Source organism: Elephantulus edwardii, unplaced genomic scaffold, assembly GCF_000299155.1.
Source record: "Elephantulus edwardii isolate Elephantulus edwardi_28Jun2011 unplaced genomic scaffold, EleEdw1.0 scaffold00068, whole genome shotgun sequence".
In the NCBI taxonomy this organism is placed as follows: domain Eukaryota; kingdom Metazoa; phylum Chordata; class Mammalia; order Macroscelidea; family Macroscelididae; genus Elephantulus; species Elephantulus edwardii.
Window position 1 is genome coordinate 9,746,673 of NW_006399818.1, and position 26,087 is coordinate 9,772,759.

The 26,087-nt window shown below is 41.4% G+C and overlaps 2 protein-coding genes and 2 pseudogenes across 4 annotated transcripts in view; 2 read left to right on the plus strand and 2 right to left on the minus strand.

Moving 5' to 3' along the window:
* ANO4 (anoctamin 4) overlaps positions 1-26,087 on the plus strand; it is a 678,878-nt gene that overhangs the window by 285,344 nt on the left and 367,447 nt on the right. The window lies entirely within an intron of this gene.
* LOC102847322 (NADH dehydrogenase [ubiquinone] 1 alpha subcomplex subunit 3-like) lies at positions 7,937-8,191 on the minus strand. Its single transcript, XM_006888527.1, has one exon. It carries the CDS (start codon positions 8,189-8,191, stop codon positions 7,937-7,939), a length of 255 nt encoding a protein of 84 aa, XP_006888589.1.
* On the minus strand, positions 15,984-17,498 carry LOC102874583 (annotated as a pseudogene).
* LOC102874984 lies at positions 25,014-26,015 on the plus strand (annotated as a pseudogene).

Below are 26,087 nucleotides of genomic sequence, written 5' to 3' on the forward strand. Positions count from 1 at the left end.
AATCTTCAGTAGAATCTTGCTTGCATGTGAAATCAATGATACTGTTCTGTAGTTTCCACACTCAGCTGGGTCACCCTCCTTTGGAATGGGAAATCGAAATGGAAGAGGCTCAAAAGATTGCACTGGAGTGATAAGTAGCAAAACAAAAGGAGAAGGTGTTGAAGTGAAAGAGATGAACAGGAGATTTCAAAGGGCAGCTCAAGAAAACAAAGCAAAGTATTATAATGGAATGTGCCGAGACCTCAAATGGGAGAATAAAAAGGAAAGAACTCGCTCTGCATTTATCAAGCTGAAAGAACTGAAAAGCAAATTTAAGCCTTATGTTGCAATATTGAAAGATGCTTTGGGCAATATATTGAATGACCCAGAAAACATCAAAAGAGGAAGGAGGGAATACACAGAGTCACTATACAAGAAATAATTGACTGGCACTGAAAAGTTTCAGGAAGTATCATATGAGCAGAAGAAGCCAGTGGTAATGAAAGAGGAAGTAGAAGCTGCATTGAAGACATTGACAAAAAAAATAAGGCCCCAGGTATTGATGGGATACTAGTTGACTTGTTTCAGTTAACAGATGCAGCCCTGGATGCACTCACTGGTCTATATCTGTCTGGCCATTGGATTGGAAGAGGTCCATATTTGTTCCAATTCCAAAAAAAGGGATCCAACAAAATGACGAAACTATCAGACAATATCATTAATATCATGTGCAAGCAAAATACTGCTGAAGATAATTTAAAAGTGACCAGAACAATATATAATTAGGGAACTGCCAGAAGTTCAAGCAGGATTTAGAAGAAGGCCTAGCACCAGGGATATCATTGCTGATGTCAATTGGATCCTGGCTGAAAGTAAGGAATACCAGAAAAATGTCTATTTGTGATTTATTGGCTATGCAAAGGCATTTGATTGTGTGGCTCATAACAAGTTATGGCTAAGGTTGAGAAGAATAGGAATCCCAGAATACTGTACTCATGCAGAACCTATACCTGGAATAAGAAGAGGCTTTTGTGCAGACAGAGTCAGGGAACACTGTATGGTTTAAATTTGAGAAGGGTATGTGTCAGTGTTACAGTATCTATCCATACCTATTCAATCCATATACTGAGCAAATTACCTGAGAAGCTTGACTCTGTGAAGAGGAGTGTGGCATCAGTATTGGAGGGAGACTTATCAATAACCTGCGTTATGCAGATAACACAATCTTGCTTACTGATTGTGAGGAGGATTTGAAGCATTTGTTGCAGAAGATAAATGAATGCCGGCTTCAGTGTGGATTGCATCACAATGTAGAAAAGACAAAGATTCTTACCACTGGACTGATAGGCAGCATCATGATGGATGGAGAGGAGCTTGAAAATGTCAACAGCTTCATCTTGCTTGAATCCACAATGTGCTTGGTACATGCAGTCAAGAGAAAAGGAGACACAATGCACTGGAAAAATCTGCAGTTAGGAACCTCTCCAAATTATTGAGGAGTAACTATATCAGTTTGAAGACTAAGGTGTGTCTAATTTATGCCATGATGTTTCTGATTACTTGCTCTGCATCTGAGAGATGGACAGTGAAAAAGGAGAGCAGAAAAAGAATGGATGCCTTTGAGCTGTGGTGTTGGAGAAGAGCATTGAACATCACATGGATGGCCAAGAGAATGAACAGATATGTCTTGGAGAGGGTACAGCCAGAATGCTATTTGGAGGCAAGAACGATGAGGCTTTGCCTCATACATATACTTCAGACATGCTGCCTGGAGCAGGACATGACGCTCTGAAAGGTACAGGATTGATGGAGAAGAAGACCCTCAACCAGGAAGATTGAACTGGTGATGCCACAATGGACTCTAGTATGTCAGGAAGTGTGAGGATGGCACAGGATAGCACAGAGTTTGAATCTGTTGTTCTTGGGGTCACTATGTTCTTGACTTTATAGCAACTAACAACAATAGCAACAACAAAACACAGAGCCAGCTGTCTATACAATTGGAGGAATGAATAAACAATTATGAATATTTAATCACACAGATGAATAAATAATTGTGAACCAGCAGAGCAGGAGGAATGATTTTGTTATGTGCCATTTAGTTGGTTATGACCCAAAGCAACCCTATGAACAATGGCTCTGACCCTTGCCCTGTCCTAAGCCAACCTCACTATCTCACATGACCCCAGTACCATACTCACGGGATCAATCCATCTTATGCCGAATCTTTCTCTTCTGTCCTGATGCTCCACCTTTCCACGCATGATGTCCTTCTCGAAAGAGTGGTCTCTCATGGCAACATGCCCAAAGTATGTTAGAACTATAAAATCCTAGCTCCCAAGGAGAAAACTAGTTTCACCCTCTCTAAGACAGACCTGTTTGTTCTTTTGGTGGTCTTTTCCAGCACCACAATTCACAGGTATCAATTTGTCTGTCATCTGTATTTATTGTCCAGCTCTTAGATATATGTCAAGCAATTTTAAAGACCATGGCCTGGATCAGGTTCACTTTAGTCTCTAGACTGACATAGTTGCTCTTTAGTGCTCTGGAAAGATCCTTCACAGCAGGTTTTTTCCACAGCCACTTGTCTTTTGATGTCATGACTCGTGCCGTCAAGAATTCTGATTGTGGATTCTAGCAAGATGAAATCTTTAATAACTTCAAGCCTTTTTCCATCTATCATGATACTGTCTATTGGCCCAGTGATGACGATCTTTGTTTTCTTGATATTGAGATGCAATCCGTATTGAAGACTGCAGTCTTTGACCTTCTGGAGCAAACATTTCAAGTCCTCCTTCCTCCTCAGTTTTGGTAAGCAAAATTGTGTCATCTATGTAATACACGTTTTTGATCACTCTTCTTCCAATCCTGAAGCTACATTTTTCTTCTTAACATCAAGCTTCCCAAATGATTTGTTCCACATATAGATTTAAAATGTTTGGAGAGAGGATATATCCCTGACCCACTCCTTTCTTTTATTTTGTTGATACTTTTTTGCATTGTTTCCCATTCATATATATTGTATTTTACACATTGCTTCATTCACATTGAGTTTCATACAATCATTCGTAAATACTGTTTCTTAAAAAGTTAATCACCTTTTATCTAAGCCTACTATTTATGTTATATTTTTCGACCACTGGATCTTTCCTAATTCCTTCACCCTGTCCTTTCATCCAACAAACTCTTGTGACTTTGTGACTTCTCTTCCCTCCCCATTCCCTCTTTTGACATTTATACAAATTTTGTTAGTTATCCTTCTAATTTTACAATAATGGTCTTACTCCTTTCTTGATCTTGAACTATGCAGTGTCCCTTTGCTCTGTTTGGACAAGTCTTCTTGGTCTAAGTATAGGTTTCACATGAACACAATCAAGTGTTTTATGATTGCCATTCTTCTCAACAGTAGCCACAATTTGTTGAGATCCACACAGTTAAAAGCTTTGGCATAGTAAAAAAAAAAAAAAAAGCAAATAGACATTTTTCTGATGTTCTCGACTTTCAGTCATGGTCCAGCTGGCATCAGCAGTGATATCCCGAGGGCCATGGCCTCTTCTATATCCATCTTGTATTTCTGGCAGTTCTCTGTCAATGTACTATTCCAGTCATTTTTGGGTGATAGTCACCAAGATTTTGCTTGCATGTGGTATTAGTGATATTATTCAATCATTTCCATGTTCTGTAAGGTTACTTTTTTTGGAAATGGGAATAAATATGGATCTCTTCCAGTCAGTTTTCCAGATTTCTTGGCACAATCTGGTGAGCACATCCAGGACTGCATCTGTTTTTTGAACTATCTCAATTGGTATCCCATCAATTCCTTGGGGTTTATTTTCTTGCCAGTTGCTTCAGAGAAGCTTCAACTTCTTCCTATATTATTATTGGTTCTTGATCATGTGCTACTTCATTAAAAGGTTCGGGATCAGCCAGTTATTTTTGGTATGGTGACTGGGTATGTGAGAATACAGAAGAGGACAACTCTTTCACCTCAGCTCGGTGGACAGTTGTGGAAGATAATATTCATACTGAGTCAGAATGGATAGTAGAAAGAATCCCACCATGGAAGACGAATGAGTAGAGGCATGAGGGTGAGAAATATCCTGAATAACAATATACAGAAACCAAAGAGACTTCCTGCTATTGGCTCATCAGTCACACATGAGGCAGAGAGTGCCAGGATATTTTAACGTTGGGCCTAGCTCATGTTTGCCATGGTAATTGGAATGGACTTTATCTTTTTAGGATAGTGGAGAATCTTAAAATATTTAAGAGGGAAACTTGGCAGGACTCTCTGATTGATTGGATGTAGGAATGGGACTGAAGGAAAAGATAAGCAAAATATGATTCCCGGTTTCCTCTGACTACAGAAATAAACACGATCAAGTGTTTTGTTTCATTTCTAGCTGAGTTTGTCAAGATTTAAGTCGGGGGGTGAGGAGCTTTATTTCAGTGGAAAGAGTGCAGTGTGGTATCCTATGGCAATAGAGAAGCCTTTATTGTACATATGGAGACTCAAGTGTTCTTGAAATGGTTTTGAGAACATCAAGGCACTTCTGGGTTTGCACATCCTGGTGCACACTGGAATCCTTGTGTAATCAAATGCTGATACACTAGGCGGATTCGAGGTTCAATTCCATCCATAGTCGTCTTGCAAGAAAAAGTTGTGGATCTGCTTCTGAAAAGTCAGTCATTGAAAGCTCTTGAACATGCTTCTGCTCTGACACACTTGGATTGCATGGGTCAAAGTAGAATCTGTGACAACTGGTTTTACTCGGCGCCATGAATATTGCCAAGGTGGTAGTGTTCCTCTGTTGCCAGTACAACCTCTTATCTGTCAGTTTGTTCTAATATGAAGCGTTGTGTGTTCCTATGCTGTGAGTAGCTATGAAACCAATATTTTAAATACTGATGGAATAGTTGATGCTAGAGACAGATTCCATACTAAGACAGACTGGAAGAAAGGTCTGGTGACTTGTTTCAAAATTCTAGTTCTAGAAACTCTTATGGATCATAAAGAAGATTCTCCAGTAAAGTGCTAAAAGCTGACCTTTCTAGGTCAGGAGGCACTAAAATGTACCATGGCTTCCACACAGGACCTGAGTATACTAACACTTCAGAGAGTGGAGCAGCGGGCAAAGTTTTGTACGTGGAGTCATTTATGATTTGGAGTTGAATCTCTGATTACTAACAACAATTAACAATTGTAAGAAGTTGAGCAATGGAGAAAAATGTAGTCATAAGGCTCAGAAAGCCTTATAAATAGCCTCAAATAGACAGCAGGAAAAGCAGAACCAATTGTTATGGGTGGTGGATCTCAACAATATTCAATGTACCATATACAAAGATAATAATAACTAATATTTATATAGTGTTTACTATTTTATACATATACTAGTAAATACTCCACCAAAAAAGCATCACTAGCATTTTTCCTGTCTCTATGAATGTTGTTGTTGTTGTTATGTGCCGTCGAGTCGTTTGCGACTCATAGCGACCCTATGTACAACAGCCCTAAACCCTGCTCTATCCTGTGCCAATCGCATTGCCTCGGACACACTCATCCCAATTACCCCAGTCACTGAATCAATCCACCTCATAGAGGGTCTTCCCCTCCTGCGCTGTCCCTCCACTCTGCCCAGCATGATGTCCCTCTCTAAAGACCTGTCTCTCCTTGAAACATGTCCAAAGTATGTCAGACGAAGCCCCAGAATCTTTGCCTCCAAGGAGTAGCCTGGTTTAACCCTCTCCAGGATGAATCTGTTTGTTTTCTTGGCAGTCCATGGTACATTCAATACTCTTCTCCAGCACCACAGCTCAAAGGCGTCAATTCTCCTTCTGTCCTCCCTAGTCATTGTCCAGCTCTCTGATGCATAACAAGTGATTGCAAAGACCATGGCCTGTATCAGGCGCACCTTCGTCTCCAAAGAGACACCGTTGCTCTTGAGTACTTTAGAGAGGTCCCTAATAGAAGAAGACTTTCCCATTACAATACGTTTTTTGATTTCCTGAATGGGAATTGCATAATTAATTTATACTTAATATCCCCTCTTGTTTTGATTCATCATGGTTAGATCCATGCCTTTGAACTGTGGTGTTGCAAAGAGTATTGAATGTCCCAAGGACTTCTAGAAGAATGAATAAGTCTGCTATGGAGGAAAGGCAGCCAGGGCTTTCGGTTAGAGGCAAGGTTGGTGAAACTTTGTCTCACATACTTTAGGCATGTTTTCAAGAGGGGCAAGTCCCTGGGTAAAAGACGTACTGCTGGGGAAGCCAGAGGCACAGCAAAAAAGAGGAAGCCTCTCAACGAGATGGATTGACACTGTGACCGTAACCCATGCTGTTGATCTTGGTAGATTGTGAGGATGACACAGGATAGGGCAAAGTTCAGATCTGTTGGTAATAGGGTCATTAAGCGTTGTAGTTGACTCATTGGCATCTAAGTACAACAACATGGTTCAACCCTTTCTACTCCCTCAGAATTGTTTTGTTATGTGTTATGTTTTATTTTTAAATAAAAAACACCCACACCAAACTCATGACCATTGAGTCAGTTCCAACTCACAGTGATCCTACGTCAGACTGTAAACCTTTACAGCAGGCAGCCTGTCTTTCTCTCACATTAAGTTGGCGTTCTAGAATGTTACACACCCTGTCACCAGAGCTGGTGAGGTTTAAAATGTCTCTTAATTCCTTCCCTCAGTTACAGATACCTTCCCCTTATAAAGGTTTTTGTTTTTCTGACTTCTTCTCCACTCAAATATGAAATGCTCATGTCACTTAGAATTCCTATTGACTTACGTTCCTTTTTCCTTACAGGTAGGAAGTTGAGTTTGATGAATGGAGGTCCCTTTTCCTTCAGCTTTCTGTTCCTTGCTGATAGCTCACAAAACCCCCCGCTACTCTTCTGCCTGCCATCTGCCTCCCTTCCTTTTTCTGTCTCCGCCCCCAGTTCCCTAACTTTCTAATTACTCCCAACAGCAGTGACTCAAGCATATATTGGAAGCAAGATTCCCACAGTTGCCAAATAGGTACAGGAAACTGTCACATACTAGATTTTCACGAAAGGATTCATTGTGCGTCTGTATTGTCATCTCCCAGAGAAGCACAGAGCAAGCAATGTTGAGCCTTAGGGTAGATAGCAACATGAAAGACATATGGAAGAAAGGCACTTTGAAACCTCAATTCAGTTACAGTGTTGCAGTCATCTTTACAGCTGTTTACAGCTGAACCAAATACTTGGTTCCCTCTCTCCCAAGGGTTCCCTCTTGCCCACACCGCTGAATGCAAATATGGTCACGTGACTTGTTTTATAGTCAGATCTAAGTTGCAGTGACAGGTGGCACTTCTGAATTAAACCTTTAAGAACCTTCTTTCTAATTTTCAATAATGGTCACCTTATCAACTTGAGCCTCTGAATTGTAATGTGATCACTGTCTCCTTGCTGCCTTGTAAATATAAAGTCTAAAAGTGGCAAGGAAAAAAAAATATTGATTGTGTCAAGTCTCTGAGAGATGAGTGTTATTCCTGTGATAAAACCTAGTTGTTTATCTAGCTCAAAACTTTAGTTCTTTACCTACTAAATGATTGGTGTACTTCTAGTATCTTCAAAACGCTTTGCCTCGTTGCTGTGGAGCTGATTCTAACTCATGGGGACTCTCCACTGGGTTTCTGAGGTTCTAAGTCTTTGTGGGAGATTCCCCATCTTATCTCATAGAGCAGCTGGTGGATTCGAACTGCTGACATTTTGGTTGGCAGTGTGACATGTTTCATGTTATATCATCAGAAGTCTGTTCTGGCATTTTAGGCCCAGAAAAAAAAATGCTGAGCAGATACACGAAGTTTAAAGTACCTCTGATAGATCGATGAAAGATGATCTGAAAAGTTGTATGTCCTAAGCATTTTTTTTTATTTTCAGGTTTTTACTGGGGGCTGGAGGAGGGAGCATCCTCGGATGTGCTCACAGTTTCTTCAGCCACTCCAGGCTGGAACCCTGGGGGTCCTGGGGGTGACTGGGCATATCAGGCATGTTCCCATCATCTCGGTGCAGCACTGGGTAGCTGTTGGGGGTGATCTCGTTGATCATGGAGGCATATTTGATATAGGGCCTTAACGAGGGCATAATTATAGTGAGACCCGCAATGGTGAAGGACACGACCAGCACCGGCTCCTTGGCCCAAGCATTCTTGAGGAAGGCTGCGAGTCTAATTGCCATGGTGGCCTCGGCGGCAGCAGTGGCAACAGCCTGTCCTACGCATTTTTAAAGGCTCACACAAGAGTGAGTGCTGCATGTTCACAGCAGCCCTATGCAGTGCTTAACTTATTGTACAGTATCTTTATTTTTATAGATATTCCCCCTATTGAGAAGTTCTTTGATAGCGAGTATGGTATCTTATTCATCTTTTATCCTAGGCAACTAGCATTGTATATAGCATTTAGTGGGCATTTAATAATGCCAACCAGATTAATTGGGAGTTGGAAAGGAACTCAGTAAATAATAGCTGTTAGATTTCTTGATACTTGTGTCGGCATGAAGTCCACGGATGGCATTTTACCTCCTTAGTAGCTCTTTATGGCTGTCTGGTGGCCTAGTGGTAAGAAGTTGTGCCACAGTCCTGGAGACATGCAGTTCGAATCCACCAGCAGCTGGTCAGTGGGTGGATGGAAAGTCTCCTTCATGCAGTTAACTGCCTCTGAAAACCCTCTGTAGGGTCAGCTATAGGTTGGTTCTGACTGGATGACACACAACAAGAAAGAGCTTTTTGGGAGTTCTAGTGGCCTCATGATAAGAAGTTGCGCTTTAATCCCAAAGGCATGTGGTTCAAATCCACCTGATGCTCTACAGAAGGGTGGACAATCTCCTCCTGTGCAATTCACCATCTCTGAAAACCTGCTGAAGGGTCAGCTATACAGAGTCTCTGACTTAACAGCACAGAATAGCAGTAACAGTAGCTCTTTGGATAATTTTCTAGGCACAAAGAAGTTTATCAAGGTTAGGGGCTTGAAGGCCTTAAAGAAGTAGCCATACTGCATTTTGACTGGAAGGCTGATGCATTTAGATATTAACTGATTCCCAACTGGATACTGACTTTGCATCCAACCACCTTCTACTGAGCATTATAATTAAGATAAATTCTAATGCTAGAATTGGATTAATATATTGTTAGCAATTGAATTGAGAGTTTATTATTTTACCTGGGAATGCTAGGGATTTTATTTGGTTAGAAAAGTGCTTAATACATATCTAAGAGTGGAAGGATTACAGGTTTGACTTTTCCTGGCCCAATGAAAGCTCTTTCACCACCATCTGTTGTCAATCCCCATTGAATTCAGGCAATGAAAGAATTTCAGGTATTTGGAAGCAACCCCTCAGTGGTTTTTCTGGAGGCTATAAATTGCATGGAAAGAGATTGCCCATCATATTCTCTCTGAGTGACTGGTGGATTCCAGCTGCCAGAGAAGTGGTTGGAACAGCAACTTTCTGAACTATACACTGCTGGCTTCCCCTCATCCTTTTTTAGAGTGTACAAAGGAGCTCTGGTGGGATGGTGGTTGAAGAATTCTGCTAGAAATAAAAAGGTCAATGGTTCAAACCCACTGGCCATTCCTTGAAATAAAGATGAAGCCTTCTGCTTCCATAGATGTACAGCCTTAGACACCTATGAGAAACTCTACCGTGCCTTATAGAGGTGTTATACATCATAACCATTTGTTGTGGTTCTTATGTGCCATTGAGTTACTTGCGACTCATAGAGACCCTATGCACAAGAGCCCTAAATGCTGTTCTATCCTGTGCCAACCTCGCTGTCTCAAACAGACTCATTCCCACCGCTCCCATCACAGAATCGATCCATCTCATCGAAGGTCTTCCTCTCCTGCACTGTCCCTCCACTCTCCCAAGCATGATAACCCTCCAAGGACCAGTCCCTCCTTCCAACATGCCCAGAGTATGTCAGATGAAGCTTCAGAATCCTTGACTCCAAGGAGCATTCTGGCTTCATCCTCTCCAGGACAAACCTGTTTGTTCTCCTAGCAGTCCATGATATAGTCAACACTCTTCTCCAGCACCACAGCTCAAAGGCATCAATTCTCTTTCTATCATCCCTATTCACTGTCCAAATCTCTGATGCATAGCATGCAATTGCAAAGACCATAGCCTGGATCAGGCACACCTTAGTCTCCAGCCTGATGTCGTTGCTCCTCAGTACTCTTGAGAGGTCCCTCACAGCTGACTTTCCCAATGCAATTCATCTCCTGATTTCCTGCCTACTGTTAGCAAGAGTGTTGACTGTGGAAGTCTCTTCACCATCCATACAGATGCTGCCAATTGGCCCAGTGATCAGAATCTTTGTTTTCTTGATGTTGATCCACAATCCATATTGAAGGCTGCCGTCCTTGACCTTCTGCAGCAAACACTTCAGTTCTCCTCTGTTTCAGCAAGCAGTGTTGTGTCATCTGCATAACGCAGGTTGTTGACTCTTCCACCAATCCTGATGCCACATTCCTCCTCGTACAACCCAGCATCTCGGATGATCTGTTCTGCATACAGATTGAAAAGGTATGGAGACAGAATACATCCCTGACGAGTCCCCTTCCTGATTTTGAGCCATCCAGTGTCTCCCTGCTCTGTTCTGACGACTGCCTCTTGGTCCAAGTATGGGTTTTGCATTTGCACAATCAAATGTTCTGGGATTCCCGTTCTTCTCAGAGTCAGCCATAGCTTGTTGTGATCCACACAGTCAAAAGCCTTTGCCTAGTCAATGAAGCACAGATACACAAAAATAGAGATTCTCAGATCAAGTGTGTAACAGTCGTGTCCTCATCCTAAATTGATTACCGTCTCAGCTTGCTCTCCCCTTAGACCTAAGTTTCTCGGTGGCAATCCTCCTCTCCCCTCTTACACACACACATGGATATCCACCCAGCATGTTGCGTCAAGGAATTTGTCGGTTCCTATCTCAGTGCGTAAATACCACGCATGGTCTTTTCACTTATTTTCTGTGCATCTGAAAGTTAGATGGTGAAAAAGGATGACAGAATTGTAGTGTTGGAAAAGAATACTGAGTATTCCATGCAGAGCCTGGAATATTCCATAGCATAAATATTCCACAACGTAAAGAACAAGCATATCTTGGAGGAAGTGAAAACAGGGTGTTCTTTAGAGGCAAGGATGACGAAGCTTTGTCTCACGTCCTGTGGGCAGTTGTCAGGAGGGGCCAGCACTTGGAAAAAGACATCATACTGGGGCAGGTCAGAGAATGAGAGGCAGACTCTGAATGATGGATTGTCACAGTGACTGTAACAAGGGGCTTGAGCATGTGAGAGATGGTGGGGCTGTTACAGCATAGGGCAGGGTTCACATCTGTGTTCAGAGGGTCACTATGAATCGTGGTCATCTGGATGATACCTTGTAACCGCATCAGTAGCTCAGTGTGTGCGTGCGTATTCAGAAAACAAAACAAATGCCTCACAAAATCGCATCTAATTTTATCCTATTGATGCTATATAAATCAAGGTCTCAGCAGGAAACAGATGGCACATTCACATTAGGCGAATTTGAGGTTATTGTAATAGAGAGGGGCTATTTGCACAGGTATGAGGAAGCCACGGGTACAGTGCAGCTGCGTGGGGCAAGCAAACTCTTCTATGTTTATCTCCCCTAGGCTCAAAGGAGGATCCGTGGTGGAATGAGGGTTAAACACTTGACTGCTTGTCAAAAAATCGGCAGTTCGAACACACCAACCACCTTGTGAGAAAGACGTCTATGTCTGTTTCTATAATATTTTAACACTGGGAAACGTGGTGCAGTTCAACTCTGTGGTATGAGTTGGAACTGATTTGGTGATAATAGGTTTTGGTTTTAGGCCTGAAAGTGTGGGAATGAAGAAAGCCATTCCCAGGTCTGAGAGAGAGATGGGGATGACATGGCTAGTTTATGATGACTCCACAGGAAGGGAGCAGAGAATCTCTGCCCTCTAGGTCTCCTCCCTCCTGGTATTTTCCTGTCTGTAGAGCCCACCCAGAAGCCAGAAAGAAGCCCATCTATTGAAGGAGTCCATTCTAGTCAGTTTCTATGTCAGTCATTCTTGGGACATAGTCGGGGGGTGGGGTGGAGAGAAGATGTGGAGGGATGGCAGTGGTCTCCAGATTGTCCACCTCTGTTGCTCTTCATTGTATGCATTTTGTTTTGTCTAAAAGAAAAGTTCCTGTTGCTTTGCAGGAGGCACAGGAAGTTGCGTCAGCTATGACATCATGTGGAATGATGTCATTTCTTTCAAAACTCTTTCCTGAAGCTAGAGGCAGGGGAGGGAAGAGAGGATAGGACTCGCTGCTGTAGGCACGTGCTGTCTTCTCTCATCACACATCCCGTGCTCCCTTCACTCCTTCCAACTCCTTGACTAAGTGGCACTAAATAGCAGAGTCTCAAACCTTCACTCATGCCAAATCTCAGTTCACGATGATCCCTTCCCAAATGAATTCGTTTTAGTGTTCTCTGATTCCAAGCATAGTCCTCTAGGTTCTATATGCAGCACTCACCTCCATCAGTTCCTCTCGAGTGATTGATTTAACGCAATGATGAACCCAAACTACCCAGAGGCAATCATAGTTTCCAATTCAGTAGAACCATGGCTGTGTTTTCTGATTAAAGCATTCCTCCCTTGGGCACTAGGACTACCAGCATCAGGGAATCAGGGTCATGGAGATGAGAAACACAATTTCTATACAGGGGTTATAAGATGCTGGAGTTAGGGCTAGAATACAAACACACCCACCTCTTGTCTTTGTTTTTCATCTGTGCATGATCTCTGAAGAGGACACACAGCAGTAAAGGGCTCTTTTGATGCATACATTATAGAGCCTATGGGACAGAAAGCCCTTCAACCTTCCAGAAGTTATTGCCTGGCTCCCACGGTAGCAGAGCCTTTGTTAGCCATCCCACCAGGCTTCTAGAAAAAGGTAAACAGAGTAAGAATAGTGACTCGTTGGGCCTGAGTTCAGTGTTAATTCCTTTTTGCAGACTGACTAGTGCTTGAGTGAAGTCCCATAGCAAATGGGGAGGCATCAGTAAGCTCAGAAATAGGGGCCTGGCCAGAAGTGCTGTGGACAAAGAATGCAGGTCCACACCTGGAATCCCTGTCTCTATGAGTACCAAGCCCTCCATCCTCCATCATGAAAGAAGTCTAATGTAGTCACTCCACTTCCACATGAGTGGTTCTGTCCTGCAAAATGAAGACCTATCAAAGACTCTGCATTCTGAACTCTGCTGCTAGCCAGTTGGGTACCCACCAATGACTGTAGGAGGAAATCTCTGTAGTTGAGCCTAATTAAAACCATCATTCCTCTTGTCATGGCCACTTTGGGCCATTGAACCCCTACCAGGGTAGTTCTTAGTACCCTTAGGATGGGGAACCTTGTGAACATCACGCATCACAACACTTCAAGAATACTGGTCCCCAACCCCTCAGATTGAGTGAAGTGTAAGATTTGGGGCTGAGGGTTATTATTGTTAAGTGCCATCTAGTTGACTGTGGCTCATAGCAACCTTCTGAACAACGTAGCTGTTGCTTATGATAAATTCACTTTAGCACCTGTCTCTCTCCGCTTTTGGATGCCTTCCTCTACAGCAGGCCCAGCACAGAGAACTTTATTTGTAAAAGGCTAAATAGTAAATATTTCAAGTTTTGTAAGGCAAGAGGCAAAATTTTGCCACTCTTCTTGTGAAAAGGATTTTCATTCTGTCTTTTGGGTTGCTTTTATTTTTCACTTTTTAAAAAATGTAAAAGCCATTCCAGGACCACACATAAACAGGTAGCAGACCAGATTTGATTGCTGGTATAATTTGCAAATATCTAATCTATGGGATGTCAAGAAAGCTCAAGCAACTTCATCTCATAATCCAAAGGCCACCTTTGAATCTAGGCTTTCATTAGCCTATTTGGCAAATATGGATTACCACTCCCTGATACCTGACTCAGTCCCAAATCCTGTGTGACTGTATCCCTTTCGCTGAATTCAGCCAGATCAAACTGTTTGGTCCTCTTTGATCTGATGCCACTGGGAACCCGTTTCTGCTCTCTTAACTCCAGCCAGTTCAGAATGATGAACGTCTGTGAATTTCATTGGATTTAGGTTCCCTCACACGTGTGCCTCTGGGCTTTGTTGGGATCTAAACTTAGGCACACACTTATAGGCAATAAGAAGTGACAGGAATGAGTACAGACAAGAGTAACCTACAAACAGGCTATTATGCCGGGAGAGGCTGCTCCCTTCTGAAAACATCCATAAGCTGTAAGGTTTTTCAGATCCTAAGTTTTTAGGTTTGTCTGTGTCTGTCCAAATGATCCTAACACATTAATTTGGTCATAGTCTATTCCCACAAGTGCTTTATTTGTAATATCATACCCTTCTCATGGTTACCAGAGAAACTAGGTTCCGCAGCCCACAAGTAAAAATTCATCTTGGAGATAGGGATTGGAGTGGAAAAAGCAGAAGATTTGATTTATATAGTATACAGAAGATAAAAGCTTATCAAATCTTCTTCTCTCTTGTAAGAGGCCTTATGTAGGGGAAACTCAGACAATACTTAGGAATTCCTACAGGATCTTCTTTTGTCTATATGTCTGGACCTGGTGAGAAATCCAGCAAATAAGCCCAGCCTTGTCAAAGGTCATCCTTCTCAAGGCCAGCCATAAACTTATGATCCACACAGTCAAATGCCTTTGCATAGTCAATAAATCACAAATAAACATTTCTTCTCCTATTCTCTGCTCTCAGCCAGGATCCATCAGCAATAATGTCCCTGGGACCACAGCCTCTTCTGAATCCGGTTTGAACTTCTGGCAGTTTTCCATCTATGTACTGTTCTAGATGTCTTTGACTGATCTTCAGCAGTATCTTGCTTGTATGTGATATTAATGGTATTATTTGATAATGTCCATGTTCTGTTGGGTCATCTTTCTTGAGAATGGGAATAAATATGGATCTCTTCCAGTCAGTCAGCAGGCAGCTGTCCTCCAGATTGTCTGGTTTAGTCTGTTGAGTGCATCCAGGGCTGCATCTATCATTTGAAACACGTCAGTAAATATCTCTTAGATTCCTGGGGCCTTAATTTTTGCCAGTGCCTTCACTGTAGCCTGATCTTCTTCCTTCCTTACCACTGGCTCTTGATCATATAGCCTTTCCTAAACTATTTCATTGTTGGCCAGTTCTTTTTGGTACAATGATTCTGTGTATTCCCTCTATCTTCTTTTGACACCCTATGGATCATTCAAGATATTGCCTATAACATCTCTTAGTGTTACAATTCAAAACTTGAATTTATTTTTAAATTCTTTAAGCTTAATTTTCTGTTCTTATGAATTTTTTCCTTGAGACATGAGATCTTGTTATTCCATATATTTGCAGCGTTTTTTAAAATACCATTCATATCTTCTCATTTTTTTTACTACTGCCACACCATCTCTTTGCATGTTGATCAATTATATTTGATGATTTCTTTCATCTAAATTCTAATTAGGGTTTGCAAGGCCCTTTTAAAGACACTTCTGGGCAATATTGTGGTAAAAAGGTGGGTAATCTAGAAGATCAATATCCAAGATTCAAATAGTTCAAGGCAGAAACTGTTTTTATTTGTTCCTGGAATCACTTTTAAGTTTTCAAGTTTCCTAACACATTATTTGGAGTTTCATCAGCTAAAAGTTTATCTTATTGGGTCTAAAAAATATCTCCTCCACAGTGATTTTTCCCCCCAGGTATATTTTGGCTGTTATTTGTCTGGGAAATGGGTGCACTTTTTCTCCCATCTTCATTTTCTTATCCCTTCTTAGTTCTAAGCAAGAACAGAGCTCTTTATCTAACAGATGGTACAGCGATTGTAAGGGAGCTCAGTGAGCTAATCGTAAGGAATTGTGCTGCCAATCCAAAGGCACACAGCTCAGATCTACCAGCTGGTCTGAGGGAGAATGATGAACATTCTCCTCTGCAATTTACAGCCTCTGAAAACCCACTCAAGGGTCAGCTGTCACCACACAGTAATTCCAACATGTTGCTGTGCCTTGTCTCCTGGGGGGGAAAAAAACCAACACACCAAAAAACAAAACACAAAACAAACCCAACACCCAAAAATGTCCTCTTTTACCAAAATTGTTCCTGGCAGCTGGCAGTGTGACCTAATACATCATTTTGTGATTACTATATTTTTTATTTATTTATTTTTTTTAGTGAGTGAAGATTTTTATTGGAGACTGCAATACAGTAGCAGTGTTTGAACAGATTTTGTGGTTTTCTTTTTTTAAAATTTTTTAAAATTCTTAATTTCAATGAAAATTTAGAGAGACTTTGGATTTCCATTCATTCATTGTTGCACTTTTCTCCCTGCCCACCCCTCCCCCCCAGTACACTCCCCTCACTGAAAAGTAAAAGAAAAATTCTTTTATTGTTTTACAGTCCTCCCCCCAGGTCCAGTCCACTATGCAGCCTTCGCTCTGTACTCCTATCATGACAGTAATACCTAATCATATATCCCTTTTAATCAGTTTTCTCCCTCATCTGTTTCAATGCAGTATATATATTATTTATCCCATCTTTCTCAGTCTCCCCCCAACCCCGATGTCAGTCCTGTTGTACAACAATGACATCATGCTGTATTTGGTTTACTTTACAAATAAAAGCTTGTTCACAATAGCTAGGAGTTGGAAACAACCTGAGTGCCCATCAACAAACGAATGGATAGAGAAGCTGTGGTATATTCACACAGTGGAATACTATGCTGCCTTGAAAAACAAGGAACTCATGCAATATTATTCAAAATTGGTGAGCCTGGAGGACATTATGCTGAGTAAAATATCTTAGTCACAAAAGGAAAAATACTGCATAGTGCCACTGTTGTAGAAAGTGACTGACATCAGGGTTGGGGTAAGACTGAGAAAAACTAGATAGATTATGTATACTGAACTGAAGCAGATGAGGGAGAGAACAGCTTAAAAATGGTATGTGATAGCATATTGTGATTATCTAGGAATCCACAATTAAGGTTGCATAGTGGAGTGCATTTAGAGCAGGTGGGGGGGGAGCAGGGGGAGGGGTGGAGGGATTGTATACCAACGAAGAAGTTTATCTTTTGCTTTTCAAAGAGAGGCATGAACTGGGGGGAGGCGGGTAAAGAAAAAAGTGCAACAATGAATGAATGAATGAAAATCCAAAATCTCTGTAAATGTTAATTAAAATGAATTAAAAAAAAAAGTTTCAAACACGTTGTTAAAACGTCAGTGCTGAATATCTGATACATTAGTAGCTTTAGTTTCAGGTCTGAAGCAGCTGTGAAATGGAAGTTCCCACCCCACTGAGTCTTTGTATATCAGTATACTGTCCGTGACCTTTTGTTATTATTTCCATTGAAATTTCCATTGTACTTTGCCCCAGTTGGAAATGTATTAAGTCCCCAATCCATGAAATATATTATCCTCAAAATTTTTATCATATACTGCTCCTGAAAAATATTCACGCTTTCCAAAACCATTCATTTCATCATTTTTCCCGCTTCTGTTGTAAATCATTCCATCAGAGGTGGTACAAATCCCTTACTCCATTTCTCTCAAAGATTCCAGGAGAAGATGTTGTACAGCCAATTGTATTTGTGTCCACTTGGAAATACAAAGCTTATTTTATATATACTTCTGATTTGGACAGAGGAGTGTTAGACCGTGTCAGACTTTTGGAACTTTGGAATCCGCTCTGGTTTTCCTGCTCTGCTGCCAGGAGGAGGCAAGGTACAGGCCACACCTGCGGAACAATAGATCTCTCGCCTGGAAGTGATTCTTTAGTAGCAAGGATGCTGGGATTTTATCTCTTGTACTTTGGGTGTGTTCTCAGGAGAATTCAGTCCCTGGAGAATGACTTGATAATGTAGAATAACCTGGTAATGTAGGGGTCAGCAGAAAGAAAGGAAGACTTTGAAGAAGATTTATTCTAACAGTGGTGCACCAATGTGTTGAACCACAGCACACAGTATTTCCGAACTCTTAATTCTTTTCTTTACGTTATGTCACACTGTCTTGATTATAGTCACTTTGTATTAAGGTTTGAAAAAAAAAAACTGTCCAGGTCTTTGTTCATAGGGTCGCTGTGAGTCGTTTAGGACTCAACAGCACTTAACAACAACAACAACATAGAGAGAGCTCAGTTGGCCTAGTGGACAGAAAGTGACGTTAGCAAGCCAAAGGTGGGTGATTTTAATCTGCAGCCCTCAGGCCTGGTTTTAATTGGTTTTGATCAAACATCCTTCTAAGTGGTATAGCTCTGGTCTATCCATTTGCTCTATAGAGGAAACTTGTGATTGCTGTGATGCTAAACACTGTCACACTGATATGTCAAATGCCAGAATGGTCACCCATGGTGGACAGTGTTTGGTGGAGCTCGCCAATTAAAACAAGCTTGGAAGCAGGAGTGGCATCCACTTCCAAAACAGCTTGCCTCCAGAAACTCTATGAACCTGGAGAAAGGATGAAAGTTATACAAGTGTTCAGGTCTTTTGATCATAGAGTCTCTATAAGTTGTCTACATCTTAACAAACAACAACAACAGGAGCCTTTCTACTTTGTTCTTCTTTTTAAAGGTTGTTTTGGTTCCTTTCCAAAATGAATTTTATAATTCATTTGGCAGTTTCAACAGTGAAATTACCTGAGATTCTGATAGAGAATGTCTTGACTCTGGAAAGCAGTTTGAGGAGTATTGCCATGCTAACAATGTTAAGTCTTCTGGAGGAGTGGCATCCACTTCCATAATAGCTTGCCTCCAGAAACCCTATGAGCCTGGAGAGAGGATGAAAGGCACGAAGACCCTCCTTCATAGGGTCGCTATGAGTCACCTGCAACTCAACGGCACTTAACAACAACAACAACAACAGTCCAAGAAAAAGAAAAAGAGGAAGGTAGTCATTGAGATGGGTGGATACAAGATGGCCATGATTATGAGGCTGGCTCAGGATTGAATTGACACAGTGACTACAGCAATGGGCTCAAGTGAGTCAGAGGTGAGGATGATAGCACAGGATAGAACAGGGTTCAGATCTGTTGTTCATAGGGTTCTGTGAGTTATACTCAACTTGATGGCTCCTAACAACAACAGCAGGATTACAAGGTATTATGTTCTATTGTCAGGGTCTCTGTGGTTCAGAACATATACAATGGAGCCTAGTAATAGCAACAATACTTTTATCATAGTCTAAGCAGTCAATAAGCAGGAGTGGGAGTGGTATCTACTTCCTAAACAACATACCTCAGGATACTCTATGAACTTTGATAAATGTCGATAGTTATAGAAAGGCTTCAGGCCTTTTGTTCATAGGGTCGCTGTGAGTCATGCTCGACTTGACGGCAATCAACAACAACAACAGCAACAAGCAGTCAATGCCCATTATTGAATACTTACTAAATGCACATGGTTAACTTGTTAATCTGTTTACTGAAAGATTGAGTGTTTGAGCTCACTCAAACACATCTTGGAAGATAGGCCTGGTGTCTTAGTGAGTAATTAATTCCTTGAAATAAACATAGCTATTAAGGGGAGGATATTTCTGAGTTAGGGATGAGGAGAGATAAATGTTGGTTCATTTCAAAGGATTGACACATGGATGGGGGAGGGGCTGCCTAGCAAGTCCAAACTCTGTAGGTCAAAAGACAGTTGAAAGACATCTGCTGGATCTCAAAATTGTAAGAACTGGCAAATCTAAAACATATAGGACAAGCTGCAGCCTGGGGGTTTGTGTATATTTATGTCTTAAGTTCTGTGTATCAAACAAAATAAATAGATTTATAAGTAGAAGGTGAATAGTAATATCAGTGCTTAGAAAAATTAATGGCATAGGATCACAAGGGTAGTATTTGCCCAGGGATAAAACTCTGAAAGTAGGAACAGATAGGATGAAAGGGTGAAGAAACACAGAGAAATATGGGAAAAGTGATGATACACCGTGAGAACTGCAATCAGTATCACAGAACAAAATATGTATGAATGGTTGACTGAAATACTAATCTGGAAACTTTCACTCAAACCATAAAAAAATTTTAACACATAATGGTGGTGGTGCATCAAGTTCCTTGGAGCAGAAGAATGGAGAGGAGTCCTGCAAAAATGTCCATTTGTAGACTAGGGTAGACTGTACCCAAAGAAACTCATTTTTTCCACTGATGAAATGACAGATGTTATGGAAGGTTGTTACATTAAATTACATGAGACTGTTGTTGTTTTGTGCCATAGAATTACCTGTGACCCGTAGCAACCCTATGTACAGCAGCTCTGAAGCTTGCCCTGTCTTTCACTCATTCTGACACACCAACCCCCATTGTCCCAGTTACTATATCAATCTCTCATCTGGGGTCTTCCTCTCCTACACTGTCCTTCCACCCTTCCAAGAATGATGTTCTTCTCCAAGGACCAGTCTCTTCTGGCCACGTGCCCAAAATATGTGAGACAGAGATTCAAAGTCCTAGCCTTCTAGGAGAACTTGGTTTGACCCTCTCCAAGAAAGAACTATTTGCTTTATTAGTGGTCCATGGTATGTTCAAGACCCTTCTCTAGCACCACAATTCAAAGGCATCAGTTCTTCTGTTATGCTTAGTCATTGTCCAGCTCTCTGATACATAGCAAGTAGTTGTGAAGACCATGGACTGGACCAGGTGCACCTTAGTCTCTACACTAAGTCATTGTATCAGAAAGAATGGGCTGACACAGAAGAATTTCAAGAAGCAACATATGAACAAGTGACAACGATGATGAAGGAGGAAGTTCAGGCTGCTCTGAAGGACTTGGCAAAAAATAAAGCTTCAGAAATTGATAGAATACCAACTGACATATTTTTATAAACAGATTCTGCCCTGGATGTGCTCACCAAGTTGTGCCAAGACATCTGGAGGACAACTACTTGGCCAACAGACTGGAGAAGATCCATATTTATTCTCATTCTAATAAAAGGTGACCCGACAGAGTATGGAAATTATTAAACAATATCACTAATATCACACACTAGCAAAACCCTGCTGAAGATTATCCAGAAACGACTGGAACAGTACTTTGACAGAGAACTACCAGAGATACAAGCTGAGTTTAGAAGTGGTTGTGGCACTAGAGACATTATTGCCAATGTCAGATGGATCTTGGCAGAAAGCAAAGAGTACCAGAGGAATGTCTATCTGTGCTTCATTGACTATGCAAAAGCATTTGAATGTGTGGATCACAAAAAATTGTGGCTAACCTTGAGGAAAATGGGATGAAGAGATTACACTGCAGAATTTCAACAAGCCAACTTGTTTGACCAAACTGGAAATCAGCCTAGAAGTTGATTAAAGGGGGAGAAAATGACCATCACATCTAGCAATTTACTTCTACTATAAACAAACAAAAAAAAAAATAAACAAATAAAAATCCTGTGGAGCACAGTTCTACTCTGAGACTGTGAGTTCTTTGTAAGTCTGAGATGACCTGATAGTAACTGGATTTTTGGGTAATAACTGCCAGGTTATGACTTAAGCTCTCAGGGTCAAAGAAGGATAAAACTTTGCCTCAACCTGGCTCTCTAGTTAGGAAAACAAACATAAAGCTATTGAATTATACCACTGTGGGTGCTACCCCAGGTCAGAGTGGTAAGAGGAAGAAAGTGAGAAAAGCAGAGCAGCCCTCAGCAGGGAGTTTACAGAAAATATTGTTAGCACGTGGGGTGAATCACTTTTGTCCTCACAGCCCTCATTGACACACATCTGTGGCATAATAGTTTGAGGCTGACCCTATAAGACACACTGAGAGACTAGAATGATGCTCACTTGCTCTCAAGAAGAGTACTGAAGTGATCTTAAATGATCATCCTTTTCGGAAAAGCTCAGGTAAACCAGTATGATCAGGAAGATAGATTTATGCATCCAGGTGGCCACCCATTTGCTAAGTGATTATGATGATTAGCTACAGCATTAACATGCATTTTTAGCTAAGCAAGTCGTTAAAAATAAATCTAAGTTAATTAGCTTCTGTTTTAGCTGTAATAAACTAACATGTTATGGTAAAGGCCTTGTTACTTTGTACCTTGCTAGGAATAAAGGCGACCAAAAAAATGACCTGGTTTGCACTTTCATTTATATCCAAAAAGCTATAACTTTATAAAAATAGGACAAGTTGAGGAAAGTACTTATGTAATATTTTTTTCTTAATTATTGAAAGTAATTGTCATATCATGATCCAAATGCTTATCTGAGGTTCCCAGAGGAAATAAAGAATAAACCAACCTAAATAATTTTATTCTGTGTTCTAATTATTGAAAGGATATTTGCTGCCATTTCCCCCTCATTTTAATTAACTTCCATTCTGTCCTCTACCTCTAAGACTATAATGCTCTTTGTTCCTCTACTGTTTGTAGGTTTTCAGAGGCCTTCTATTTAAGAAATAGATGTTCAATCCTGCTTCCAAACCTGTTTTAATAAAGGAACTGTACTAAAATCTCCATATCTTTTCAACCTATATGCAGAACAGATTATCTGGGAGGTTGGGCTCTATGAGGAGAAATGTGGCATTAGGATTGGAGGAAGACTCATCAACAATCTGCATTATGCAGATGACTCAACTCTGCTTGCTGAAACTGAGGACCTGAAATGCTTGCTGCAGAGGGTCAAGGATTTCAGCTTCCAATATGGATTGAGGCTCAGTGTTAAGAAGACAAAGATTCTCAGCACTGGACCAATTGGCAGCATCAGGATAGATGGTGAAGAGATTGAGATTGTTCACAACTTTAGGTTGCTTGGCTCCACAGTCAACACTCTTGGCACCATCAGCCAGAAAATTAGTAGTATTGCAATGAGAAAGTCTGCTATTAGGAACTGCCCCAAAGTACTGAAGAGCAATGGTGTCACTCTGGAGATTAGGGTGCACCTGTTACAGGCCATGGTCTTTGCAATCACTTGCTTTGCAACAGAGAACTGGACAATGACTAGGGATGATAGAAGGAGAATTGATGCCTGTGAGCTGTGGTGCTGGAGAAGAGTATTGAATGTACAATGGACTGCTAAGAAAATGAACTGGTTTAACCTGAAGAGTGTTAAACCAGGCTGCTCCTTGGAGACAAGGATTCTGAAGCTCTGTCTGACATACTTTGGACATGTTGCAAAGAGGGACCGATCCTTAGAGAAGGACGTCATGCTTGGGAGGGTAGAGGGACAGCACAGGAGGGGAAGACCCTCTATGAGGTGGATTGATTCAGTGACTAAGGTAATTGGGGTGGGTGTGTCGGAGACAGTGAGATTGGCACAGGACAGAGCAGGGTTTAGGGCTGTTGTGCTTAGGGTTGCTAAGAGTCACAAGTGACTCGACGGCACATAACTACAACAACAACTACTAAAATATGACCACTGTCAGTGACCCTTGTGGCATTCAACACACCAATGGCATAGCTTTTAGCATCATAGCAACCCACAGGTTACCTCAGTACAGCAAACTGACGGTCAGGTGCTGTACTAATCAGAACAATGAATTCCCCCAATACAAAGACTGAAAATTTAGTGTTGTCCATCTAATAGCAAAGATTGAAGTTGTTAACAATTTAATCTTACTTGGATTCACAGTCAACACCCTTGGTATCAGCAGTTAGGAAATCAGGAGACATATTACAGTGGGAAAGTCTACAGTCAGTGACCTCTCCAAATTATTGAGGAGCAAAGACACCAATCTATGCCATCCATGTTGAAGGCTGTGTTCTTCTTAGATCTTCTACAACAAGTGCTTCAAATACTCTTATTAATTTTCAACAAGCAAAACTTTGTCATCTACATAATGCAGGTTAGTGATACATCTTCCTTTGATCTTGATGCCACATTCTTCTTCAAATAGTCTGACTCTTCGATTAATTTGCTCAGCATACAGATTGAATAAGTATGGAGAGAGAATACAACCCTAACATACTCCCGCCTTAATTTTAAACCATGTAGTATTCCCTTGGCTTACTCTCACAACAGCCTCCTGGTCTAGATATAGGTTTCGCATGAGCGCAATTAAGTGCTCTGAAATTCCGCATGATCTACACAGTGGTATAAGCCTTTGCATAGTAAAACAAATGGCCATTCTTCTGGTATTCTTTACTTTTGGCCAGAATCCATCTGACATCAGCAGTGATATTCCTTTGCACCACAGCCTCCAAATCATGGTTGATCTTCTGGCAGTTCCTTATCTATGTACTCTGTTAGCTGTTTTTGAATGATCTTCAGCAGTATTTTGCTTGCATGTGATATTATTGATATTGTTTGATAGTTTCCACATTCTGTTGGATCACATTTCTTGTGAATGGGAACAAATATGAACCTCTTTCAATCCATTAGCCAGACAGCTGTCCTTCAAATTTCCTGACATGGACTGGTGAATGCATCAAGGGATACATCTGTTAATTCAAACAAGTTGCTAAGTCCTAAAGGCATGCAGTTCAAATCCACCACCTGCTCTGCAGGAGACAGATGGGCCATCTCTTCCCTTGTAATTAAAACCCACTGAAAACCCACTGCAGGGTCAACTGTGTGTAGGTTCTGACTCAATGGTTCACAACAACGACAACCTTCAGTGCAGCTTCAGCTTCTTCCTTCATTACCATTAAGTCCTGCTCACACGGTACTACCTGATGTTTTTCAATGTCAGTAAGGTTTTTTTTGGTAAAGTGACTGTGTGTATACCCTCCGTCATCTTCTTTTTTTTTCAAATGAAATGGATGAAATTTATTGTTTAATCAATTCCAACTACAACCGTTACTCTGTCTACCAGGAAACTACTACATGCCAGTTGAAAATTGATCACAATTTAATGAAACAATATAAACTTAACAGTGCAGTAAAATCATAAGTAAAGCTACCTGTTTGTAAAGTATGCTCAAAGTTATAGGAATTTGGGAGTTCTTGTTGTTTTTAAGTGTTGTTAAATTGACTGTGAATCATAAGAGACCCTATGAATGGCTTTCTGCTCCTTGTTGATCTAGATTGCCCTGTCTTTTCGTGCACCCTCAGCTGCAACCCTGAGACATGACGGTGAAGGTCAGAATAAATGGATTTGGCCACGTTGGACCCCTGATCACCAGGGCTGCTTTTAACTCTAACAAAGTGGATGTTGTTGCCATCAGTGACCCCTTCATTGACCTCAACTACATCGTCTATATGTTCCAATATGGTTCCACCCATGTCAAGTTGAACTGCACTGTCAAGGCTAAGAATGGGAAGCTCATCATCAATGGGAAAGTTATCACTATCTTCCAGGAACGAGATCACACCAACATCAAGTGGGGTGATGCTGGTGCTGAGTATGTTGTGGAGTCCACTTGTGTCTTCACAACCTTGAAGAAGGCTGGGGATTACCTGAAGGGTGGTGTCAAATGGGTAAACATCTCTGCTCCTTCTGCCGTTGCCCCCATGTTTGTGATGGGCGTGAACCATGAAAAGTATGACAACTTGTCTCAAGATTGTCGGCAATGCCTTCTGCACCACCAGCTGCCTGCCTCCCCTGGCCAAGGTCATCCATGACAACTTTGGCATTTTAGAGGTGCTCATGACTCCAGTTCATGCCATCACTGCCACCCAGAAGACTGTGGATGGCCCCTCAGGAAAACTGTGGCGTGATGGCCATGGAGCTGCCCAGAACATCATCCCTGCATCTGCTGGTGCTTCCAAGGCCATGGACAAGTCATCCCTGAACTGAATGGGAAACTTACCAGCATGGCTTTCCGTGTCCCCACCCCCAATGTGTCAGTTGTGGACCTGACCTGCCATCTGGAGAAAGCTGCCAAATATGATGACATCAAGAAAGTTTTAAAGCAAGCATCAGAAGGGCCCCTCAAGGGCATCCTGGAATACAATGAAGACCAGATTATATCCTGTGACTTTAATAGTGACACTCACTCTTCCACCTTTGATACTGGGGCTGGCATTGCCCTGAATGACCACTTTGTCAGACTCATTTCCTGGTATGACAATGAATTTCACTACAGCAACTGAGTGGTCGACCTGCTGGTTCACATGGCCTCCGAGTAATAAAAGCCCCTCGGTACACCAGCCCCAGCCATAGCACTAGGAGAGAGAGAGACCCTCAGCTGCTGGGGAGTC